Raw genomic sequence first — 23,395 nt, 5'->3', positions numbered from 1 at the left:
GCAGGCAGAGGCAGAGGGAGAAGCAGGCTCCCCGCTGAGCAAGGAGCCCGATGTGGGACTCGATCCCAAGACCCTGGGATCATGACCTGAGCCGAAGGCAGCTGCTTAACCAACTGAGCCACCCAGGCGTCCCTCAGAGCATTTTTTTTTTTCCAGATTTTATTTATTGGAGAGAGAGAGAGAGAGAGAGAGAGAAAGAAAGAACATGAGCAGGGGGAGGAGCACAGGGAGAGGGAGAAGCAGGCTCCCTGCTGAGCAGGGAGCCCAACACAGGGCTCCGTCCCAGAACACCAGGATCATGACCTGAGCTGAAGGCAGACATTTAACTGATTGAGCCCCCCAGGCACCCTGATTCAGAACATTTTTATCAACACAGAAAGTTCTGTTGGACAATGTAGCTATACGGTAGACTGTTCATATGCATATGGTGTCTTTTAAGTTGTACTAACTTCAAACATGTGAATGCTACTAACATACAAAAATAAATTGAAAGTTGAATTGCTTAAATTTCTTTCACACTTAATAGCTTTGTGATTTTTTTTTTTTTTTAGCTTGTGAATTCTGAAACACTGTATTGTTGTGTCAGTATTCTCTACACCTACTATGGGGCTCGAACCCACAACCCCAAGATCAAGAATCTCTCTTGCTCTGGTGACTGAGCCTGCCAGCCTCCCCTGAATGAAACATTTTTTTAAAAGATTTTATTTATTTATTTATTTGTATTTATTTGACAGAGAGATCACAAGTAGGCAGAGAGGCAGGCAGAAAGAGGGGGGGAAGCAGGCTTCCCACTAAGCAGAAGGCCTGACTCGAGGCTCGATCCCAGAACCCTGAGATCATGACCTAAGCCAAAGGCAGAGGTTTAACCCACTGAGCCACCCAGGTGCCCCTGAATGAAACATTTTTAACTATAATTGCTTCAGTCCCTTTGGGGGTACCATTCAGAGGGAAGGACTCATTTTTCTTTTTTTTAAGGTTTTTTTTTTGTTTTTTTGTTTTTTTGTTTTTTTGTTTTTTTGACAGAGATCACAGGTAGGCAGAGAGGCAGGCAGAGAGAGAGGAGGAAGCAGGCTCCCTGCGGAGCAGAGAGCCCGATGTGGGGCTCGATCCCAGGACCCTGAGATCATGACCCGAGCCGAAGGCAGAGGCTTAACCCACTGAGCCACTCAGGCGCCCCTCATTTTTCTGTTTTAAAACCTTCTATGTCTCCCTCACCCCCGACCTTGTAGTAGCTTTATTTTTTGAAGACATAAGTAATTTCTGGAGTTTTTGAACGACTTGATAAGGATTTATGATATTTAGTTAAAAAAAAAAAAAAAAAGGCAGGCCCTATAGTTGTTATTTGCAGCATGTGCTAAGCTAACAAAAGTGACTTAGAAAAAAGCCTGGAAGGAAATGCATGACTTTGCCCCGTGGTTTGCATCTCCAGGCGGTGAGATTAGGTGTGATTTCCTCTCTGGTTTTTAAAATGCTCGGTATTTTGCAAATGGCTCAGAATAGCTGGTGAGATTTTGATGATAAGGGAAAAGCAAAAAAAATATATATTGCTTCACGGTGAAGGGGGAGGTGGGGGCAGTTTGGAGATATTTCAGCCCACAGCTTTTAATGACCACAACCCACAGTAGGAAATACGGTCACATCATGACCAAACACCTGTTTCTCTCTCCTCTTTTTATTATTAAGTTTACTTATTTAAGTAATCTCTACACCCAACATGGGGCTTGAACTCATGACCCTGAGATCAGGAGCCGTATGCTCTCCCAGCTGAACCAGCCAGTTGCCTCCTTCCTCTTGCTTTCTAACTCAACTTTCTCCTTTCCTTCCTGCAATATACTGATTTTTCTCCTTTCTGTTTCTATTCAGTTCTGTTATCATTTTGAGGCTGGTTACAACCTACCACATCGACTTTCTGCTCCGCAGGGTGGGACGGCCTTGACGCCCAATAGTGAACTCCAGCCAACTCCAGTGATGACCACTTGACGGAGTGTTTCTGGCCTCTGCGGGATTTCAGACGTACTTAACCAGGGTTTCACGACCGAAATGCAAACCCTGGTTGACCTGGGGAAGCTCACATTGCCATGTTCGCCCAATGCTTAGCCAAGATAAGACCCTCCCTTGGGCCCTGCTATGGACCAGGACGGGAAGGTGTGCTAGAGCTCCTAGCGGATGAGGCGGAGAAGGGCCAGGCCCGCCCATGGGCTGTGGGCGGGGTGCGAGACAGAGCTCCGAAAATGTTCCTGCGGCTGACCCGGAGGTTCTGAGCCTGTGTCTGCCCCCCCGAAGGATTCAGGGGTTGGCCGAGATCCCATTTGACCGGCTGATGATGAACAATGTTGAGCACCTTCTAACGTGCTTATCGGCCATTTGTGTATCTTCTTTGGTGAAATATTTCTTCAAACTCTTCCCCAATTTGTAGTTGGTTTTCCTTATTACGGAGTTTGGAGGTTTTTGTTTTGTTTTGTTTTTTTAATTTGAAAGAGAGGGAGAACCCAAATGGAGACAGGAGCAGAGGGAGAAGCAGATTCCCCACTGAGCAGGGAGCCCGAAGAGGGGCTCCATTCTTGGATTCCGGGATCATGACCTGAGCCAAAGGCAGATGTTTAACTACTGAACCACCCAGGTGCCCGTTTTTCTGTGTGTGTGTTTAAGATTTTATTTATTTATTCGACAGAGAGATCACAAGTAGGCAGAGAGGCAGGCAGAGAAAGGGGGAAGCAGGCTCCCTGCCAAGCAGAGAGCCCCATGTGGGGCTTGATCCCAGGACCCTGAGATCATGACCTGAAGGCAGAGGCTTAACCCACTGAGCCACCTAGGTGCCCCAGTTTTGTTTTGTTTTGTTTTGTTTTGTTTTTTAAAGATTTTATTTATTTATTTGACAGACAGAGATCACAAGCAGACAGGGAGGCAGGCAGAGAGAGAGGGAAGCAGGCTCCCCGCTGAGCAGAGAGCCCGATGCGGGACTCGATCCCAGGACCCCGAGATCATGACCCGAGCCGAAGGCAGCGGCCCAACCCACTGAGCCACCCAGGCGCCCCCCAGTTTTGTTTTTTAATATACCCAGGAAACAAGTTCTTAAAAAGGGGTGGGGTTGGCAAATATTTCCTCCCAGTCCGTGGCTTGTTTTTGAAGTGGAAAGTTTTTACGTTTGTACAGCCAAATTTATCTTTTTAAGGGATCATGCTTTTGGTGGGACTTTCTTAGGGCTGCTTTAACAGGCAGTTTTGCTGAACTTAATACTCAATTTTAGTAAAATCAGTATCACATTCAACTAGTTTCTCTGCGCTGTTAGGCATTTGAATATTGAACTTCTAAATTACAAACTTCCAAGTGGGAGGCGCCTGGGGGTGGGGTGGGGGGCAAGTGTCTGCCTTCCGCTCAGGCTCAGGTCACAATCCCAGTGTCCTGGGATTGAGCCCTGCCTCTGGTTTCCTGCTCCGCGAGGAGCCTGTCTCTTCCCCTCCAGCTCACCCCTGCTTCTGTTCCCTCTATTGCTCTCAAATAGTTTAAAAAGAAATTTATTATTGCCTACTAATCTACAAGGGCAGTATGACACCGGGGATGGCAGAGAGCTTGGTACCTACTCAATGCTCCATTTACTCTTCCAGATCCAAGTCTAGTTTTAGGGTCGCCTCAGGCAGGGCAGCTTCAGACTCAGTTTCCGCTGAGGTCATCCCAGGGTGGTGAGACTGAGCCCTGCCTTGGGTTCCGTGCTGGGCATGGAGCCTGCTTGATTCTGTCTCCCCCACCACCACCTGTCTCTCAAGTCTAGCTTTCCTCTTCCGAAGCATTAGATTTCACGTTCCCACCCCCACTGCCTAATGCTACTTGCCTGTTTCTTCACATAACACACAGACCACTAGATGTGGCACATAGACCAGAAGAGCCCACCTACCCTTCAAGGATGGGACTGGTTTTAAGACGATAATTCCATACTTTGCAGCTGAATTAGTGAGAGTTTAGGTCCACTGGGCAACCTCAGGCCATGATGGTTTTGAGAAACAAACCTATACAGGATTCTGAAGGTAATTCCTTGAGTGGTAGATAAAAACTCCTCCACAGACAGGTCATAATCCAACCGCTGTGGGAAGTGACCGGACCAGGGCCTCCTTTGCTCGTTGCCAAAGGCCTGCCTCCACAGCGGACACACACTGCAAAGACGCCAAATTTGTTTAAAAATAATTTATTAGTTTTGGATCACAAAATACAGGGAAAGCGCAAGGGCAGTGCCTGTGAGCCCTTGGCTGTCCTTCCCAGGCTATGCGTCTGGAACCACCACGGTACAACCCTAGGCTTGGCCCCCAGCGCCCTCACACCCTAACAGCTTCAGAGTATTAGCACCCGAGCCTGCAGCAAGTTCAAACACACCCACATTCACAACGCAGGGCTCCCCTCCAATCATTTCCCAATCTCTCTGGCAAACACTGAAATAGTTGTTCCACCTATCAATTTCATTGAACTATCAGGAATGGGTAGGTCACCGGCAATTATGCCTCAAAGTTCTTAGAGTTTTTTTTTTTCCCCACCTTTTAAGAAAGTTTTTCTTAATAGCAATGACTAAAACCCTTTCTGTGTTCCCAGCACTCTAAGCCCCAGGCTGCCTGTGGCTTGAGGACAGCAGCCCCTGGGAGTCCCCCATATCCTAGGGCGGCGATGGAGGAAGGGCAGGCCAGGCCAAGCATGAGGAACAAACAGTCAATTTTATTGGGCTCAGACCAGGAGTCCATGGGTCTTGAGGACCTCTGTGTATTTGTCAATTTTCTTCTCCACGTTCTTTTCGGCCTGTTTCCGTAGCCTCTGTGGGGTGAAGAGGACAGACGGTGGTCAACGGCTGCTGCCCGGGAACCCACTTCTACTCTCTGCCCCAAGCTGGGCCTCAAGCAGAGGCCCCTGGGACCAAAAAAAGACCACTGCGTCCAGAGAGTTCACCCGCAAGGCCCTGCCTGGGGGTGTGGCGCCCCGGGGTTCTGGCCCATCCTCACCGTGAGCTGCTTCTTCTTCCGATAGTGGATCTTGGCCTTCTCCTTTCTCTTCTCCTCCAGGGTGGCTGTTACCGCCTGGTACTTCCAGCCAACCTCATGAGCCAGGCGCCCCAGGTAAGCAAACTATGGGGGAGGGAGAAGAAAGAAGTCCTGAGCAAGGGGGGCCAGGGCGGCTACGGGAGAGGGAGCAGACAAGCTGTCCTCCAGGACCCAACTTTCCCCTGCAGGCCTGCGTTAGAGACACACCCACCCTCGGGGACAGCGCCCCTGCTGGCATCAGCTGAGCCATAGGCACTATCGGCACCGCCCACAGGGGCATCCGCAGACCATCGTGAGAAAGAGCCATCATCTGCCAGTCTCGGGCCTCAAGGCTGCCCCCTAGCGAGACAACTTGGTGAAACCTGGAACTCACCTTCCGCGTAGGCTTCAGGCGCACCACCTTGAGGGCAGCAGGAACCACCATCCGCTTTTTCTGTTGGAGAAGGAGAGGGGCTTAAGAGCCCTGGAGTAAGGGACAGGCAAGGCAGAAGGCTGGCTGGAGCAGCGTCTCAGCCAGTGCTGTTCTCATGAGCGTCAAACAATGTAGGTACAACTGCAACATCATAGACGCCAGACACATGAATGCTGCGCAGCCGGCCGTCGAGCTCACCTTGTCGTAGGGTGGCGGGATCCCATCGAACACCTTGAGGCGGTCCAGGGCAGCCTGGCCTCGCTTGGTCTTGTGCGGCAGCATGCCTGTTGGTGGGAGGCACAGCAGGCTCGCTCTGAGGGGCTCACGAGGACCCCACCCCACCCCCCCCAAACAGGCAGAGGAGTGGCCTCAGATGGTAGTGCATGTGGAGTCATCTCATGGTCAGGGAACTCGAACACAGGTGGGAGAAGTCCTCATCACTGGCCACCCATCCCACCGCCACCTGCAATCCTCACGCCCAGCTCACCTCGCACGGTCCGCCAGAAGATGCGGCTGGGTGCTCGAAAGTGGTAGGGGCCGCGGGACGGGTTGGTGTTCATGCGCTTGCGAAGGAAGGCCAGGTACTTCACTGGGGAGAGAGAGCGTGCGAGGCCTCAGCCCCCAGCCACATGCTAACTTCTTCAACACACACATCCATACTCCCAAGGGCCTGTTAGGGAACGCAAATGAGCACTTCCCACCACTAGTGGGCTCACTTTTGGAGCCAAGGAAGGCCAAGAATCTCCCAGGTCCACCCACTCCAGCCCTTCTCCCCGGCCCTAACTTACACTTGTTTCTGTAGAAATTGCCAGAAATGTTGATGCCCTCACAGCGCACAACTACAACCTTCCGGCCTAGAGGAAAAGGAAAGTGAGGCAAACAAGGACAAAGACTAGGAAGTCACCCAAGGGCTCTACCTACAAACCAGCCACCATCCATCTGCCCAGCTACTGCTGCGAACCGGAAACAGGGTTCTGCCCCTGTGGAGCTGACCACATGCACAAGAAACCCACGACCCCCGAAGAGCTGGATTTGTGCTTGAATTAACAGCCTGACGGAAAATAATCTATCTCAGAGCCCCAGATCCCAGGAGAGGGGGTAACTGCCGGGTCTCAGAGCGGTGCATGGGGTTGATCTCACAGTCGTGAGACTCAAACGAAAGATGGTGATTGTTGCTCATCACTGACCGCTGGTGGGGACTCATGACCAGGGCAGCTGTGGACAGAGGAGACTTACCCAGAAGCACCTGTTTAGCCACGATGGCCGCCAGGCGGCCCAGGAGATGGCCTCGGCCATCGAGCACCAGGACCTGGTGGAAATAAAGTGAAAATGCTTAGATGCAACCCCAGGTTTGACTCCCCCCAACCCAAACCAAGCATGGCCTTTTACTTGTTTCTTCCACAATATCCCCCAGAGTGCCTCTTACCCATGAACAGCCCTGGAAACTAGGACTCAAGGTCCACTGTACAGATGTGGCCAAGAAAGCAAATGGCTGACTCACAATTTCAGTGAATGGAATAAAACAAGGGCCTTTCCGCACATCTCAGCCGCCTGAAGGGCCGGAATTCTTAAGCCCCAATTATATTCAAGGGTGAGAGGATGCGCTGGGATTTGAACAAAGGTTGGCAACACTCTGTCCTTTGATCCAGCTAGAATGTGTAATCCCTGAACCAAGTTGTGGAATCCCAACAAGCTAATTCTCTCAAAAGTATTAGTTTTGAGCACAGAACAATCAGTAAAGGAACAGGTTCAGCATAGGTGAGGCCCTGCAGAATAGCCCGGAGCCTCTGCTCTACCTTACGCTGTATTCAGCTCTGGATCCCTGACGAACTGCTCAAAACCAAATCCTTAGCTTCTTCACGAGTCACATCCCCACTCTTACCGAGCGCTTGTTAAATACTTGTGATTGTTGGAAGGCAGAAGGGTACAGAATCTAAAGCCAGACTTCCTGACAATGTGACCTTGGCTAAAAATCTCCAGCTTCCTCACTGGAAAATGAGGATAACAGTATCTGCCTCAGGAACATTCTGCTAAGTCAACCGAATGACACCAAACAAAGCCAACTGTACCAGGCACTCAGGGCACAGAACACGTGTTCCCATAACTCTACCACCTTCTTGACTCCACCGTCGTGCCTCTTCCTCCCCCTACCGCTCGGACTCATTACACCCAATTCACACGGACACCCTTTCCCCAGCCATCCCCTCCCTTGCATGGAAGAACTCAGACGAGGAGTCCAGGAACTCGGAGCCAAGCTCCTGCTGAGTCCCTCGAGGGCCCCCAGGTGGTTAAGAGCAGTGCAGCCTTTAATGAGCTCCCTCGCCTTTAAAGCATCCGTCAGCCCCAACGAGCAAGGGAAGAGCCAGCAACTCGTTCCTGGTCGTCCTGTAGGCAGGAACTCGGGAACCACCGGGTAAGATCTCCCACCACAGCGTCCAGAGCTGCAGGGCACGGACCAGCACTCCCACGAGGGTGAAGTGACGCGGGCCTGGGGCAGGGCGGGAGCGGCCTCCATTTTGGCCGATCCTCGGTCTCCTTTATTACCCCGAGGCCGCCCAGGCGCTTCCCGCGCGCTGCCTCGCCGCTGGGGACACATGGGCCCGATTCAGCCAAGGCCTGGCTGAGAAAAAGGCAAACGAGCCCTAATTTTAAAGTAACTCTCCCCGTGTTGGGGGCCCCCACAGTCGCCCGAGGAAGGGATGATGCCGCGTTTTAGTCAGCCCCGGGTCAAAGAAACCGTCGCGGTATTTTCCTATTATTCCCCTGCTACAGACTTCTTTTAGGCCCAAAGCCTCGCTTTTCGCTCAATTATCGAGTTTAGGTTTCACAACGCACCTACGAAGGGAAAGAGGGCCCAACCTCGCTCCGGCCTGGAACCCACCCCGCCCCACGCCGCCCCGGCCCGCGCGGAGCCCCCACCTGCCCCTCCGCCATCTTCGGCAGCCGCCTGGGAAAGAAGGAAGATTCGGCGCAGGGTTTCTTATCCCTTGAAACAGGGGCGGAGGAAGTGACGCCGCAGGGGCTGTGCGGGCAGCTTTCCGTCTTTTCATTGGCCCAAGTGTCTCGCGCGTGCGCAGAGGGGCCCCGCTAGAAGGCGGGTCGTCTACTAACTGTCCAATCCGGGTTCAATCCTTCTCGTCGGCTCTTAGGTGGCCATTGGTGTGCCGGGCGAGAGATCACGTGGGGTAGGAAGCGGCTCTGCTGAGGCGGGGCTGGCCCGCCTTGGCCGCCATATTTTTGAGGGGCTGCTAATCTCTCGGGGGTTGCCGGGGTGTCTGCGGTGGCGGGATGCGCCGTCACTCGCTAAAGCGACAGCAGGCTGTAGGGCTCCTGGTGGCCCACAGGGGGCAAGTGGGCTCTCCCTTCAGCGCTCAGTCTGGGCTTAAATGTCTGGATTCCTGTGCTTGCTCTGCCTCCTCGTGACCTGGGCGAACCCCGGCCCTGTGTGGGGCTCAGTATCCCCATCTGTAAAACAGGTAGAAGTAGGTTTCCCTATGAGATCTAAGAGTGTACGAGGGAGTGACTTCCAGATGACTGCTGGGTCTTCTCTTCGACTGTACCTCTTGCCTCGGATGGCCCCCCTCCTGCCCTACCTTCTCAGATCTGACCTCTCACAGTCCCAGGACTTTTTGGCTCAAGAGACCTTTCCTCCAAAGCGCGTCCCGGGATCTTTGCCTGGGTCAGGTCACCCGCCGCGGGCTCCCAGAGTGCCTGGACTGCTGACATTAGAACGTGTGTCCTGCTCAACCGAAGCTCCCTGGGTTGCGTGTCTTCTCCCGCATAGATCAGGGGCCCCGACAGGCCAGCTTCTGACACGGTCAGGGTCCAGCGCTGCCACGCACCGGCTCAGGCCCCTGTTGGGGGTCTCTCAGTACTGGATGAAATTTTGCATTAACAGAAAAACCAGGACTCACACCCCCTGTCCCATCTACAGACAGAACCTGGCCAGAGCTGGTAGAAAAGGATGATTTATATACAACTTCCTGGGGACAAGGACTTTGTACAGATGGGGATAGTTGGGGCTGGGGCTGGGGGCTGGTGTTGCCTCCATCCTGGGGAGAGAGTGAGCGGGGCAGCGCCGTCGAGGAAGGGACCAGTCTCTAGCTGACTTCCTCGGAGTCCCAGCTCTGTGTCCTCTGGCAGGTGACTCGTCTCGCTGGGCCTCAGTGTCCTCCTCTGTAAAATGGGATGATAGATGTGTCCGTCTCACTGGGCCGTCTGGGGATCCATGGACAGAGGAGAGCACCAAGCTCAGCGCTCTGCACAGACTCAGTACTGCAAACAATTCCATTTCCAGTGAGTGCCCACTATGTGTCACGGCATCACTGTCCAAGAGAACTTTGCAGAGTTCTGCAAAGATGGAACCCGTGAGATTGACGCTCTCCCACACAGCCACGGAGCAGCCATGTGGGAATACTGAGCACTCCAAGTGCGCCCAGGGCAACTGAGGAGCTGAGTTTTACATTTTACCTAATTTAAACTTAAACTGGTAGTGTGTCATTAGAAGAGCAGAGAAGCAGAGTGGACAGGAGCAAGGATATGAGGAAAACTTCCCAACTGGCTACCCTTTCCCAAAAAAATTGTAATAAAAATTACTGTACAGAAACAAGTGCTGAAATGAGAAATCACTTAAACTTAGAAACAGATCCTGGGAGTGCCTGGGTGGCTCAGTCAGTTAAGCATCCAACTCTTGATTTTTTGGCACAGGTCATGATCTCAGGGTCGGGGGACTGCGTCCCACAGGCGTGGAGCCTGCTTAAGATTATCTCTCTCTCCCTCTATCCCTCCAACCCCCCCAAAGAAAAAAAGAAACTGATCTTGGGTACTTGGAAAACTTGTTTCTTTCTCCTTTTTTTGAAAACTTTTGTTTCAAAACTTGAGCAGGTCAGTCTACTTTCACAAATGTAAATTTCAAGAACTTTAAGTAGAGGGGAAGTTATTTGTTTTGTTTGTTTGTTTGTTTAAGTAGGCTCCACATCCATTGTAGAGCCCAAGGCAGGCCAAACCCATGACCCTGAAATCAAGACCCAAGCTGAGACCAAGAGTCACACGCCAACTGATGGAGCCACCCAGGTACCCCTGGGGAAAAAAATTTTTTTTACGTAATGTCTATGCCTAATGTGGGGCTTGAACTCACAACCCTGAGATCAAAAGTCACGTGCTTTACTGACTGAGAGAGCCAGGTGCCCCAATTATTCAAAAGTTTTCAACGACATGTATGGCTTGTGTTTTATTTCCGTTGTGTTCTCTTTAAGGGCTTTGCATGCACTTAAACTTCCAGATGACTCTATGATAGAAATCTATCATAGAGTCTTTTGTACAGATAAGGAAACTGAGGCAGAAGAATGAAAAGCTTAGATTTCCGGAATGCCCAGAGTCAAATCCTGGTTCTGTCACTCATGTGTTCAGTGACTTTTGGCAAATTGTTTACCTCTCCGTGCCTTGGTTTCAGCCTCTGTGAAACGGGATAATCATGGCATCAGCTTCTCATTTAAATTAATTTGTAGAAAGCCCCAGCGTAAGGGCTGTATCACTGAGGCATTGTATGTGTCAGCAATTATTGCGAAATGTTTCTTGTTAGAACCTTCTGGGCCCATCAAGAGCCCACTAGGGCCTCCCCAGCTTCGTCCTTCCTGGCCCACCTGCCTCCTGCCTCCACACCTGTCTTCCATCACTCACCTCCCCTGCCTCGCTGCTGCCCTGGGCAGGAAGTCCCAGCTCCCCTGCTCGGTGTTTGAGGCCTAAACTTTTCACACCCACACTCACACCCACCCCGGGCTCGGGCTCGCTGAAGTTACTGGAACACCCAGAGCTTTTCACACCCGCAGGGCTTTGCAGTGGTGGTTCTCTCCACCTGTTTCAGGAGGCCACTCTCTTTGGGCCTGCAGAATCCTGTAGCCAAATAGCTCCCCTGGGGACCCTCACAGCCCTCCCCATCCCCACGGAGCTCACCCTCTTTCCCTGATCTCCCTGCTCCCCCAGATTTCCCACTGGGCCAGACCCAGGGTCATCTGTGCCACCTGCCCAAGCCTGTCAGTCTCCAGCCCTGTCCTTTTTTTTTTTTTAAGATTTTATTTATTTATTTTTAAAGATTTTATTTATTTATTTGACAGAGATCACAAGTAGGCAGAGAGGCAGGCAGAGAGAGGGGGGAAGCAGGCTCCCTGCCGAGCAGAGAGCCTGATGCGGGGCTCGATCCCAGGACCCTGGGACCATGACCTGAGCCAAAGGCAGAGGCTTTAACCCACTGAGCCACCCGGGTGCCCCTAAGATTTCATTTTATTTTTTATTTTTATTATTTTTTTAAGATTTTATTTATTTATTTGACAGAGATCACAAATAGGCAGAGAGGCAGGCAGAGGGCTGGGGGGGGGGTGGGAGGGGGAGCAGGCTCTCCGCGGAGCAGAGAGCCCGATGCCCCCCTACTGGCTCTCTGCTCAGCGGGGAGCCTGCTCCCTCCCCCCATCACCTGCCTCTCTGCCTACTTGTGATATCTCTCTCTCTCTGTCAAATAAATAAATAAAATAAAATCTTTAAAAAAAAAAAGTCATATACCCCCCTGACTGAGCCAGCCGTGGACCCTCCAGCCCTGTCCTTCTTGATCCCTGACCCCTGACTCTGCCTGACCCTCCTCTCCATTCCCATGATGCTGGTCCTAGCCCTGACTCAGGCCTTGTCCTCTCTCCCTGGACCCTCACCCAGCCTCCAGTCTGTCCCCCCTCCCCTCCTCCCAACGAAGTCCAGGGTTCTCAGCCTGCCGAAGGGTTCACCAAGCCGAGTCCACACTCCACGAGCCACAGGGGCAGAACGTCCTGGAGACTGGAGGCACAGGTCACCTGTGGCCGCCACCCCCTAGACCTCCCCATGCCCTCTGTCTACCTGCAGACTCACCTGCTCCCCAGGGTAGGCTGTCCTCCGCCTCCTCCTCTGCCAGTGCAGGCACCAGGCAGCGGCCATCAGCAGGAGAGCCACGGGCAGCAGCAGCAAGAGGAGCAGCAGGGGGGCCTGGGGGGCTGGCAGGGCTGTGGCCTCCAGGGCCCCGGGACTCCTTGGGGGCAGCAGCGTGGAAGAGTCTGAGGCGAGAAAAGAGGCTGCGTGACTGAGGGGAAGGGCTGGGCCAGACAAGGGAAGGAAACAAAAGCAGGCCCGGTGCTGGCTGTGTGACCTCAGGTGGGCTGCTTGCCTCTCTGTGCCTCAGTCTCCTCACCTGTAAAATGGGGATGTTCATTATACCCACCGGGTAAGGTGATCACGAAAATTAAACGAGTGGCCACACAGGAAGTTCTTAGAACAGCGTGGCACCGGTCAGTTTGCATTCTCTTTTACAATTAGACATATGTATTTCTAGTGCTTATGTATTGATTTGTTTATTCCTCTTTTTCCTCCAGTGGGCTGCGATCTCCCTGTGGGCTCTGGGGTCTTTGTGCCCTCTATACCCCACCCCGCTGCTCTCTCTTCCCCTCACCTGCCAGACTCCAGGCACATGTGCCTCTTCACTGTTCCTTAAACATGAAGGCAGGTTTCTGCCTCAGGGCCTTTGCACTGGCTGTTCTCATTTTCCCAACCCTCAGCAACGTTCCAGCCAACCACCTCACGCCATGATTCGATCACCCTGTTGTAATTTGCCTGCATGGGGCTCGGTACACTCAGATCTTTTCCTTTTAATTACTTGGTTGCATGTTTGTTGTCTGTTGCCTCAATTAGCATGTCAACCCCACACGTGCAAGCACTTGGGTCTCATTCTGAGGTGTGTCGCCAAAGCCGGGTACCCAGGAGATGCCTAATAAAATGTGGTCAAATGAACAAATAGGCATAAATGTAAGTACAAATGAGCAATGAAGCTTAATAAGGAGGGCAAAATGATCGGAAGTATGGGGAGAAAGTAAGAAAATTAGAGGGGAAGGTTTTTAAATATCCCTCTCAGGAGCGGCTGGCTAGCTCAATCAGCGGAGCGTGCGACTCTTCACCTCAGGGTTGCGAGTTTGAGCCCCACCTTGGGTGTAGAGATTACTAAAAATAAAAATAAAGACAAAAACTCGACAGATGCAGGGGCGCCTGGGTGGCTCAGTGGGTTAAAGCCTCTGCCTTCGGCTCAGGTCGTGATCCCAGGGTCCTGGGATCGAGCCCCGCATCGGGCTCTCTGCTCAGCAGGCGGCCTGCTTCTCCCTCTCTCTCTGCCTGCTTGTGATCTCTGTCTGTCAAATAAATAAATAAAATATTAAAAAAAAAAAAACTCGACAGATGCAGTACCAAACACAAGGACAGAAAGCTTCTGAATAATACCATGGTAAGGTGGGGTACGTTCACACAGACTCAACCCTGATCCTGCCAAGAAAATTAATCTTGTTTTTTCTTTTCCTCCTAAGACAGGGTCAGTTGCAGAACTGGTTATGGACTTGGCCACAAAGTAAACTTTTTTTTTTTTTTTAAGATTTTATGTACTTATTGGAGAGAGAGAGAGAGAGAGCGAACACACGAATGGGGGTCCAGGAGAGGGAGAAGCAGGCTCCCTGCTCAGCAGGGACCCCAATGTGGGACTCGATTCTAGGACCCCACGATCATGACCTGAGCCAAAGGCAGAAGCTTAACCAACTGAGCCACCCGGGTGCCCCAAAGTAAACCTTAATATGCTGGAACAAGTCAAGTATCCACAGTGCATAGTCTCTCACATACAATGACATTATTTCTCATTGATCCCTTAGAGCCGTGGGGCCGTTGACACATAGTCTCTGGCGACTCTGAGTTCCCACGTGCCATCCTTGTTAAATACACACTTGTTCCTAGAGACTTAGTAGGGGACAGAAGGATGTAAAATATCTCACTAATTTAAAAAAAAATACAGTATCAGGAGGCATCTCGGTGGCTTGGTCGGTTGAGCATCCCACCCTCGGTTTGGACTCAGGTCTCATGAGAGCAAACCCTGAGTGGGGCTGTGCGCTGAGCAGCGAATCTGCATGGAATTCCCTCTCCCTCTCCCTCTGCCCCTCCCGCTTGTGCGGGCATTTTCTCTCTCTCTAATAAATAAATAAATAAATCTTTAAAAAATAGTAAGAGTAACAATACAGTACGGGGGTGACTGGCAGGCTCAGTCTGTGTGGCATGCTACTCTTAAACTCGGGGTCTTGGGTTCGAGCCCCACGTTGGGGATAAGATTGCATAAAAATAAAACAAAATGAAACAGAATTGAAAATACAGTATCGGGTATGTGTTCAAATAGTACTACTTTGGAGACATCTGGTTAAATACAATTTGTGATTTCAATGATGAATTATTAAGAATAATTTTAAAGGGGTGTCTGGGTGGCTCAGTTGGTTAAGCATCTGCCTTTGGCTCAGGTCATGATCCCAGGGTCCTGGGATCAAGTCCGGCATGGGGCTCCCTGCTCCGAGGGAAGCCTGCTTCTCTTTCTCCCACTCCCCCTGCTTGTGTTCCCTCTCTTGCTGTGTCTCTCTCTGTCAAATAAATAAATAAATATTTTTTAAAAAAAGAATGATAATTTTAAAATTATGAAGTCCAATAACATTGTTCTAAAGGACTGATTTGCTGTTGCCCAGGGCTAAGGATGGGAATTATTTAAAGGGGGACAAGTTAAGTCATTTGATTGCCGTGGGGATCACAAGAAGCCACACGGATGATAAAATTGCAAAGACATCTACGCTTTTAGGGAGTGAATTGTGTCCCTCGGAATTCATACAGTGGAGTCCTAACCCCCAGTACCTTGGAAGGCGACCTCATTTGGAGACAGGGTCTTTACACCGAGAATCAAGTTATAATGAGGTCATCAGGGCGGGCCCCTCAGCCCATATGACAGGTGTCCTTATAAAAAGGGGAAATCTGGACACGGAGGCGTGCACAGAGGGAGAAAGCCCGGTGAATGTGAAAATGGCCATCGGCAAAGCCCAAGGAGAGAAGCCTGGAGCAGAACTTTCCCTCTGAGCCTTGGGAAGGAGCCAATCCTACCGACGCTTGGATTTCAGACTTCTGACCTCCAGAATCGTGACATAATCTAAGTCTGTTGTTGCGATCACCCAGTTCGCGCTACTTGGTCCCGCCAGCCCTATGGCACCAACACGCTCGAGCACGCATGCACGCACGCGAGAGCACACAAGTGCGCGTGCCTGACTCGTAAACTGGGCATCAACTCTGGACTATACGGCGGGACTGGACCCTGCCGTATTTCTGGTGTGGCTATCGTGCTATCAGGAATGGGAAGCATGGGTAAAGGGCGTCCAGGACCAGCCCCCCACCCCGACCCCCCAGTACAATTTCTTTGTACCCTCCTTTGAATCTCTAATGATTCCAAAAGAAAACGTTTTAAAAACAAGACCACCATTCATTTCCTACAAAAATAACGACCGTGAACATTCTGGCGGGGGTGGGGGGAGTGAATTCACTTAAAAAAAACAAAACCAAAAAACCTTTAAAAACCTTGGTTGTTAGAGGGGCCCATGGATGGCTCGTGGGTTAAGCCTCTGCCTTCAGCTCAGGTCATGGTCTCAGGGTCCTGGGATCGAGCTCCACATCGGGCTTTCTGCTCCTCCGGGAGCCTGCTTCCCCCCTACCCCCACCCCTGCCTGCCTCTCTGCCAACTTGTGATCTCTCTCTCTGTCAAATAAATAAATAAAACATCTTTATAAAAAAACAAAAAAACCTTGGCTGCTAGAGAATCTGCACTTACACAAGCGGTTGCCATGTGTCTACAGGACACGGCTGCCTTGGAGAAACAGGCAGGGGTTATGGTTCCCTTGTCAGAGGTGAGGAAACTCGGGCCCAGCTAAAGGACCGAACTTGGGGGAACACGCCCAAAGTCACACAGCCAGTGGGAGCAGGGTGGGGTTTGGGCTGGCCAGGACAGGGGGGTGAGGGGCTGTGGGATGGGGGAGGGGAGGGGTGCTGGGGGATGCTGGGGGGGCTTTTACCCGGCTGACACTGCAGCTCCAGGCACCCAGAGAAATTCCTGCGGGTGATCCAGGGTTTCAAGGCCGCCAGCTGCTGGGAGGCGTCCTGCAGGAGGTGGGAGATGTTGGTCTGGACGAAGCGAAGACAGCTGGGGAGGGGCTGGGGGCAGGGGAGGGAGATGTCACCAGGGCTTTGCCCCCACAGTCTGCTCAGGCCAAGGGCCTTCCCTGCCTGCCAATGCCTACTGGGGGGGCCCCCCTTGGAGGCCTGGGTCACAGAGGGAGTTCGGACCACTGCCCCCCGGGGTTGCTAGGGGGAGAGAACCTCTCCGCAGCTCCCAGCAATAGGACCTGAGAAATAAACTCAGAATCGGTGCACTGGGTCCAGGACCCCCACCCTCCTTTAGTGCCTGGAGAAGTGCTCTTTCCAGCAAGGGGGTTCCCAGGGGGCCTGGGGTTCCAGCCCCACCTCCCCTGGATTGCTAGTCAAAGGAAATCTCCAGCAAGGTCTAGCAGAGCTTGGCTTCCAATCCCCAGGAAGGCAACTCGCTCCCCTAGCTTGTCCCCCAAGTTCAGGGCTTACCTGGAAGGCACATAAAGTGACAAAGTGTATCTCCGTGTTGACGTCCTCCAGTAGGATTTGCATGCGGGACCCGGCCACAGCCTTGAGCCGTCCTATCCAGTGCTGGGCCAGGACCAGGCGCCAGAAGGCTCCGCAGAGCTCGTCCTGGGAGAGACAGCCCAAGCTCGGGTCCGCCCAGCGGAGGTGGCTGGGGGCTTGGACTGGTGGGGCAGGAAGGGTGAAGGGCGGGCGCTGGGAGTGCTGCACCCCCAGGATGGGCGGTGGCGGGGGTGGGGGGGGAGGAGGAGGAGGGGACGGCAGCCGGTCGCCCAACTGGTCCCCCGAGGGGCGGTGCTTCTCAAGTCTCTCCTTCCCACCTCAGCCCTAGCCCCGCCCATCAGTGACTCACGTCCTGCAGGTTGGAGGCGACAGTGACTGGGTAGTCCTGAAGCAGGTAATCAGACTGCGGGAGAAAACAGGGTCAGGCCGGGCTGAGGACGGGAGAAAACAGAACTATGGAGACGCAGAGGCAGAGAAAGAGGAGGACAGTGAGCCGAAGCGGACAGAGACCCACACAGAGAGGACAAATGAAGAGAACGGGGTACAGGGACCTAGAGAGAGGGGGACAGTGGGCCAGAGGGCGGGGGACAGGGACCCAGAGAGAGGGGGACAACGAGCCAGAGAAAGAGCGGGAGAGTGAGCTGAGGGGGACAGAGACCCACAGAGAGGGAACCAATGAAGAGAGTACGGGACAGTGACCCAGAGAAAGCAGGACAGCGAGCCAGAGGGACACATTCACAGGACACAAGGACAAGGACACAGAGAGTGGGGGACAGGGACCCACAGAGAGAGGGGGGCACAGGGACCCAGAGAGGGGGACCATTAACCAGAGAAAGGGGACAGGGAACCCTAAAGAAGGACACCTAGACGGGGAGCTCGGTCCCAGTGACAGAGCCGGGGCCTCAGGAAGGCGCCCGGGGAGGACGAGACAAGCCCCTCACCAGCTTGCGGATGGTGGTCGAGAAGGTGGAGGAGATGGGGCTGTGGCTGAAGGAGCAGTCGGGGGTCCCGCGGAGGCCAGGGCTGAGCAGCAGCAGCAGCAGCAGGGCGGTCTGGGGGCGCGACACGGGGCGGGGGCGCCCTCTGTTGGCTCCACACGCACCCCTCGCCTGGGCCCCTCCAGCCCCCATCTGTCTCTCTGCCGTCTTTCTCCCTTTCCAGGTCTCATTCCCTCCCGTCCAGGGCTCGGCCCTCCTCCTTCTGGCTTCCGTGTCCCTCTGGGAGCAGCCTTCCCCAGTCTCCTCTCTGCCTCTAGGCTGGCCCTTCTGGCTCCTCTCCCCATCGGCCAGCTGCGCCCGAGGCTCCCATCTCTGCTCGCCTCAGCCCCAGGCTTTCCCTCTCTGCTCCTCTCTCCCGTTTCTCCCGCCGCCTGGGTCCTGCCTTCCCCGTGTGTACCCCATTTCTTTCCCCCACCCCTGCCCATGTCCCGCTCCTCTGTCCATGTCCCCCACCCCTGCTCATGTCCCTCCCTCCTGCCCATGTCTCCCACCCCTGCCCGTGGTCCCCACCCCTGTGCACGTACCCCGCCCCACCCATGTCACACCCCTGCCCATATCCCCCACCCTTGTCCATGACCTCACCCGGTGCATGTTCCCATGCCCTGTGCATGTGCCCCACCCCTGTCCTTCTCTCCCTTACCCCCGTCCACGTCCCCCTCCTCTGTGCATCTGCTCTCTCAGCTCCGCCCACCTTGGTACTGCTCTGACTTTCCCCTGCCTTGTCCCCCAGGTATACGCACTGTTGGGCTCCCGGCTGGCGCCAGCACTATCATCTCGGCCGGAGGCCCCTCATGCCTATGGCCGGATCTTGGAGGGGACAGAAGAGGGAGTCTCAGACCCTCACACCCCAGCCCCTTCCTCACCCGCCCCTTCACCTCCCCACCCCTCCCTTGGCTCCTTGATGTGGCTAAGTTTCCGCCTCCTACTCCCTCGGGCTTCCTGCGTGAGCCCCAGTTATGGTGAAAACTCATCTCCCCTTCTAAGAACCCCGACGTCCGGTCCCCGGAACCCTTCCCAGGCCAGGGACCCAGCGACCTGACCCCCATCCCTCCTCCCTCATCCAGGAGGGGGACCCCAGCCCCGCCCCTCGGGGACCCGGAGCCCATTTCTCCTCACGCACCAGGCTTGCCCCGGCTGGGCGTGGAAGGGGCCAGACCGGGTGACAGCCAGAGATCGAAAGCGAAAGGAAATTTTGGGGGGCGACAGTGAGCTGGGGTGGATCTGGCTGAGGCGAGGGGCGCCACCTGGTGGTGACAGGTGGCGGCGGACTCGCGCCCCCAGAGTCCTGAGCTGGGTCGAAGCTCCAGCTGGGACACACAACGAAGGGGGAGCTGCCCCAGCCGCAAGCAATGCCCGCAGGGCAAGGAGGCGGCCAGCCTGGGGCCTGCATCCTCGCCTTGTATAGGGAAGACTGGTCGGAGATGGACAGAGGCGCCAGGAGGTGGAGGGCCGGGCACTGGACGGAGTGGAATGAAACATGGAAAGGGAGAGACAGAAGGGGGTCGAGGAGGGGTGGGGGGCGGCAGGTGAAGGGTGCATGTGGGGCCAACAGAGGGCATCTCCACCCGGAGCGGTGCCCACAGACGTCCCTGCTGTTGCTGTCCTGCCCTGGCCTCCAAGACTGCCCCTTGTGACACAGCCTCACCACCATCTTGGATGTGTGGGATAAGGGTAGTTTCTGGGGGACTCCAGGAATCCTTGGCTTGAACCTGCATAACTCCATCCCCAACTCTGTCTTCACCTGGACTTCTCTAGAAGTGTCTCTCCTCTGGGTGTCCCTTGCAAGGACACTCTTCATGAGATGTAGGGCCCACTTGGATAACCCAGGATGATCTTTGCTCAAGATCCCCAACTTTATTATATCTGCAAGGACTGTTTTTCCAAATAAAGTCACATTCATAGGTTCTAGGGGTAAGGATGTGGACATATCTTTTGGGTAGGGGGTTGACCATTCAAACCACTAAGTTCTCACCAGGCTGTTTCCCACCTCTGGGCCTTTGCACATGCTCTCCTCTGCCTGGACTGCTCTCTTGCCACATCAGATCCTCATGGTCCTTCTGGATACAGTGCACGCACTCATCATCAGGGAGAATCAAATCACACCCACTATGAGATCACCACACACCAGTTAGGACGGTCACCATCAAAAAGACAGAAGTGTTAGGGGGCCTGGGTGGCTCAGTCGATTAAGGTCTGGTGGCAATGTAAATGGGTGCAGCCACTATGGAAAGCGGTATGATGCTTTCTCAAAAAAATACTGTGAAAATAATAGAACTACCCCATGATGCAAAAATCCCACATCTGGGTATTTGTCCCAAGGAAATGAAATCAGTCTCTCAAGAGGTATCTCTTTGTTCACTGCAGCCTCATTCACAATAGCAAGATAAGACCTAAGGGTCCGCTGATGGATGGGTGAATGGAAAAAGAAAATGTGGTATACACACACAATGGAATCTCTTTCGGCCATAACAAGAAGGAAATCCTGCTGTTTGCAACGACGTGGATACATCTGGAGGATGTGATGCTAAGTGAAATAAGCCAGAGAAAGATGAATCTTGTAGGGTATCACTTATATGTGGAACCTAAAAAAGGCAATTCAGAGCGCCAGAGAGTAGCACGGTGGTTGCCTGGGGCTGGGGTGTGTGTGTGTGCAGGAGAGATGGGGAGATGTTGGTCAAAACTCACAAAGTTCTGAGGATCCAGTGTATAGCATGGTGACGATAAATAACAATACTGTATTGGGGCGCCTGGCTGGCTCGGTCACTTAAGCACCCAGCTCTTAATTTCGGCTCAGGTTACGATCTCAGGGTCATGGGATCGAGCCCTGCATCGGGCTCTGCACTGGGCGTGGAGCCTGCTTGGGATTCTCTCTCTCCCTCTGCCCCTGCTCCCTCTCTCAAAAAATAATAATAGGGACGCCTGGGTGGCTCTGTTGGTTAAGCAGCTGCCTTCGGCTCAGGTCATGATCCCAGAGTCCTGGGATCGAGTCCCACATCGGGCTCCTTGCTCGGCGGGGAGCCTGCTTCTCCCTCTGCCTCTGCCTACCACTCTGTCTGCCTGTGCTTGCTCGCTCTCTCTAACAAATAAATAAATTTAAAAAAATTTTAATAATAATAAAAAAAATAAACTCTCTAAACAAAACCAAAAAATCAATACTGTATTGTGTATCTGAAATTTCCTAGAGGTTGGGTTTTGCTTTGCTTTTGGGTATATCTGAATTTTGTTTCCAGTTTGATTAAGAGAGTGGATCTTAAGTGTTCTCATCAGGAACAAAAAGGGAACTTTGTGAAGCGATGGGCGTGTCCATTAACTTGATCACCGTAACCATTTTACAATGTATGGGTCTATTAAGTTACCATGTTCTGTACACTTAAAAACCATGTTGTACATCTAAAACATATATAATCTTTCCTTGTCAACCATACCTTAATAAAGCTGGAAAAAAGCGGCAACACTCATGGCAACTTCCTTGGGAAGGTAGCCACCACCCCTCTTTCCCTCCCTCATACATACATATACATACACACACACACACACACACACACACACACACACACACGCTCACGCAGTTTGGGTCGGGTGCCATCTCCGGGCACCCCAAGTGCCCTGAGTTTCCTCTGTTACTATAGTACAAGTCACCTTACCTTCTGTCTTCCAACCAGAGCTGAGCCTACCTCTCCTCTGCTCACACACCTTCTGTGGCTCCCTATTGTCCTTAGGACAAATTTCCAGCCCTTCTGCCACGGGACCCACTTTCCCTTTATCTCTTCCCCTTCACCCCCCTCCCCAAACCCTTGATAAGATCCTCAGTCCTCAGCTCCAAATCCAGCCTGGCACGAGGGCTCCTCTGGGTCCCCCAGTATCCTGTGTCCCCTCCACAGATGTACAGATTATGGGTTCCCAGCACAGGCTGGGGGCTTGTTGGATTGCTGGGTCTGACCTTTCTTTGGGCTTCCAGCTTTGCCCTGCCAGGGCCAGGCACACAAGAGGACCCAGGAGATACATCTCATCGCGTCAGGCCTGGCAAGTGTTGCTTCCAACCCTGGCTGGGTCACTGCGGGAGCTTGGCCAGCCCCTTATCCTCGCTAAGCCTCGATTTCTTCAACTCCAAATCGGCAGCTGAGGTGGTAAATAAGAAAATATGAAGTCCCTTCCACATCTGTGCGTCTGGGAATCTCTTGCTTGGCTGTCCTTCCTTGCACCCTGCTGGGGGGGGGGGAAACCTCAGGCACAGTCACGTGACTCATTTTGCTCAATGAGAGAGTGAGGACAGTGACAAGCGTCACTTCTGCATGAGATCAACGGGGCAGGGAGTGGATCTTTAATGACAGAAACCACGCTGAATCGGGCATCTGTCAGCCCAGTTCACGTGAACCACGTCAGCAGAGCCTGCGTGGCTCTGATGAACAGAGGGCCCCTGCCACCGCCGACAGGTAGTGTGAGCAACCGATGAACTTGTGGTTGACGGCCGCAGAGGTCTGGGGGTTGTTACTGCAGCAAAGCCTCGCCTGTCCTGTGACACCTGCCATCTCTGCTCCCTGCCCTCTTCTCTTCCCGTTCAGCCTGGCTTAGCTCCCTTGTCACACTGAACAGATGCTTCTCGATTATTCACGTGTTTTCAGTCTATCTCCTCTTGTGGTGGGCAGGATACCTGGCCCCGAAGATGTCCACTGGAACCTCTGATTGTTCCCCTGCATGGCCAAAGGGCCTCTGCAGATACGACTTTGTTAATTTTCTTGAGATGGGGAGATTATCACGGGTTGAGTAGGTCCAGTGTCATCACAGACGGATTTGGAAGGGAAGGAGGGAGGCGAGAAGATCACAGTCAGAGTGATGCCATGAGAGGAAGACTCGAGTGGCCACTGCTGGCAATGAGAAGTGATGCAGGGGGCGCCTGGGCGGCTCAGTCAGTTAAGCGTCTGCCTTCGCCTCAGGTCGTGATCCTAGGGTGCTGGGATCAAGCCCCACAGTGGGCTCCTTGCTCAGTGGGGAGTCCCTGCTTCTCCCTCTGTCGCTGTCACCGCCCCCCTCCCCCGCTGGTGCTCTCAAATAAATAAATAAATTCTTAAAAAAAAAGAGTGACAGGCGGTCATGCACCAGGGAAAGTGATTCTCCCTCCCCTTGGGCTCTAGCTAGCAATGCAGTCCTGCTGACACCTTGATTTTCTCTCAGTGAGACCCACTTCAGATGTCTGACGTCCAGGACCCCAAGATAATACATTTGTGCTGTTTTACTTAAGCCACGAACTTTGTTACAGCAGCGACAGGAGCCTAATACACCTGTCGCCTGCTAGCACACGGGCTCCTGAGGCCAGCGGTCTTGCCAGCACCTAGAACAGCGCCTCACCCACAGCGAGCGCTCACTGGGTATTTGCTGCCTGATTGGAGGCTGCACAGACCAGGTCCTCCTGCCCACCCCCCAGGACGGAGATGATTGGATCAGAGGCA

The 23,395-nt window shown here is 53.2% G+C and overlaps 2 protein-coding genes across 4 annotated transcripts; both read right to left on the bottom strand.

Annotated features, from left to right (window-relative positions):
- Positions 1-4,678: 4,678 nt before the first annotated feature.
- Positions 4,679-8,424, bottom strand: RPL13A (ribosomal protein L13a). The gene is made up of 8 exons (XM_080828077.1): positions 8,350-8,424; positions 6,667-6,739; positions 6,219-6,284; positions 5,918-6,019; positions 5,629-5,714; positions 5,392-5,451; positions 4,980-5,102; positions 4,679-4,794 (listed from the first exon to the last, which is right to left on the bottom strand). Exons 1-8 carry the CDS (start codon positions 8,362-8,364, stop codon positions 4,708-4,710), a joined length of 612 nt encoding a protein of 203 aa, XP_080684203.1. The 5' UTR covers positions 8,365-8,424; the 3' UTR covers positions 4,679-4,707.
- A 959-nt stretch (positions 8,425-9,383) lies between these two features.
- FLT3LG (fms related receptor tyrosine kinase 3 ligand) lies at positions 9,384-19,134 on the bottom strand. 3 transcript variants are annotated; one of them, XM_080828074.1, is made up of 8 exons: positions 19,069-19,134; positions 18,689-18,755; positions 17,892-18,002; positions 17,300-17,353; positions 16,912-17,055; positions 16,350-16,488; positions 12,322-12,503; positions 9,384-9,606 (listed from the first exon to the last, which is right to left on the bottom strand). In XM_080828074.1, exons 2-8 carry the CDS (start codon positions 18,719-18,721, stop codon positions 9,400-9,402), a joined length of 870 nt encoding a protein of 289 aa, XP_080684200.1. In that variant the 5' UTR covers positions 18,722-18,755; positions 19,069-19,134; the 3' UTR covers positions 9,384-9,399. The 3 variants fall into 3 exon arrangements, with proteins under 3 accessions (XP_080684200.1, XP_080684202.1, XP_080684201.1); XM_080828076.1 differs by having other exon boundaries at positions 16,350-16,434; positions 19,069-19,090; XM_080828075.1 differs by lacking the exons at positions 18,689-18,755; positions 19,069-19,134 and adding an exon at positions 18,531-18,577.
- Positions 19,135-23,395: the final 4,261 nt, after the last annotated feature.

The sequence above is a fragment of the Martes martes genome, assembly GCF_963455335.1.
Source record: "Martes martes genome assembly, chromosome: 17".
Lineage (NCBI taxonomy): Eukaryota > Metazoa > Chordata > Mammalia > Carnivora > Mustelidae > Martes > Martes martes.
Note: the sequence above shows the minus strand (reverse complement) of the source record. Positions and strands in the feature narration are given on the sequence as shown.

Bases quoted from the DNA above. Each gene is read 5' to 3' on its own strand.
- RPL13A (XM_080828077.1), bottom strand. The intron at 6,020-6,218 runs GTAAGTTAGGGC...CTCTCTCCCCAG, and splicing joins CAATTTCTACAGAAACAAGT to TGAAGTACCTGGCCTTCCTT. The intron at 5,103-5,391 runs GTGAGTTCCAGG...CCTCCCCCATAG, and splicing joins GCCTGAAGCCTACGCGGAAG to TTTGCTTACCTGGGGCGCCT.
- FLT3LG (XM_080828074.1), bottom strand. From the start codon at position 18,721: ATGATAGTGCTGGCGCCAGCCGGGAGCCCAACA. The intron at 17,354-17,891 runs GTGAGGGGCTTG...TTTCTCCCGCAG, and splicing joins CGACCACCATCCGCAAGCTG to TCTGATTACCTGCTTCAGGA. The intron at 12,504-16,349 runs GTAAAAGCCCCC...TTCTCGCCTCAG, and splicing joins GGAGCTGCAGTGTCAGCCGG to ACTCTTCCACGCTGCTGCCC.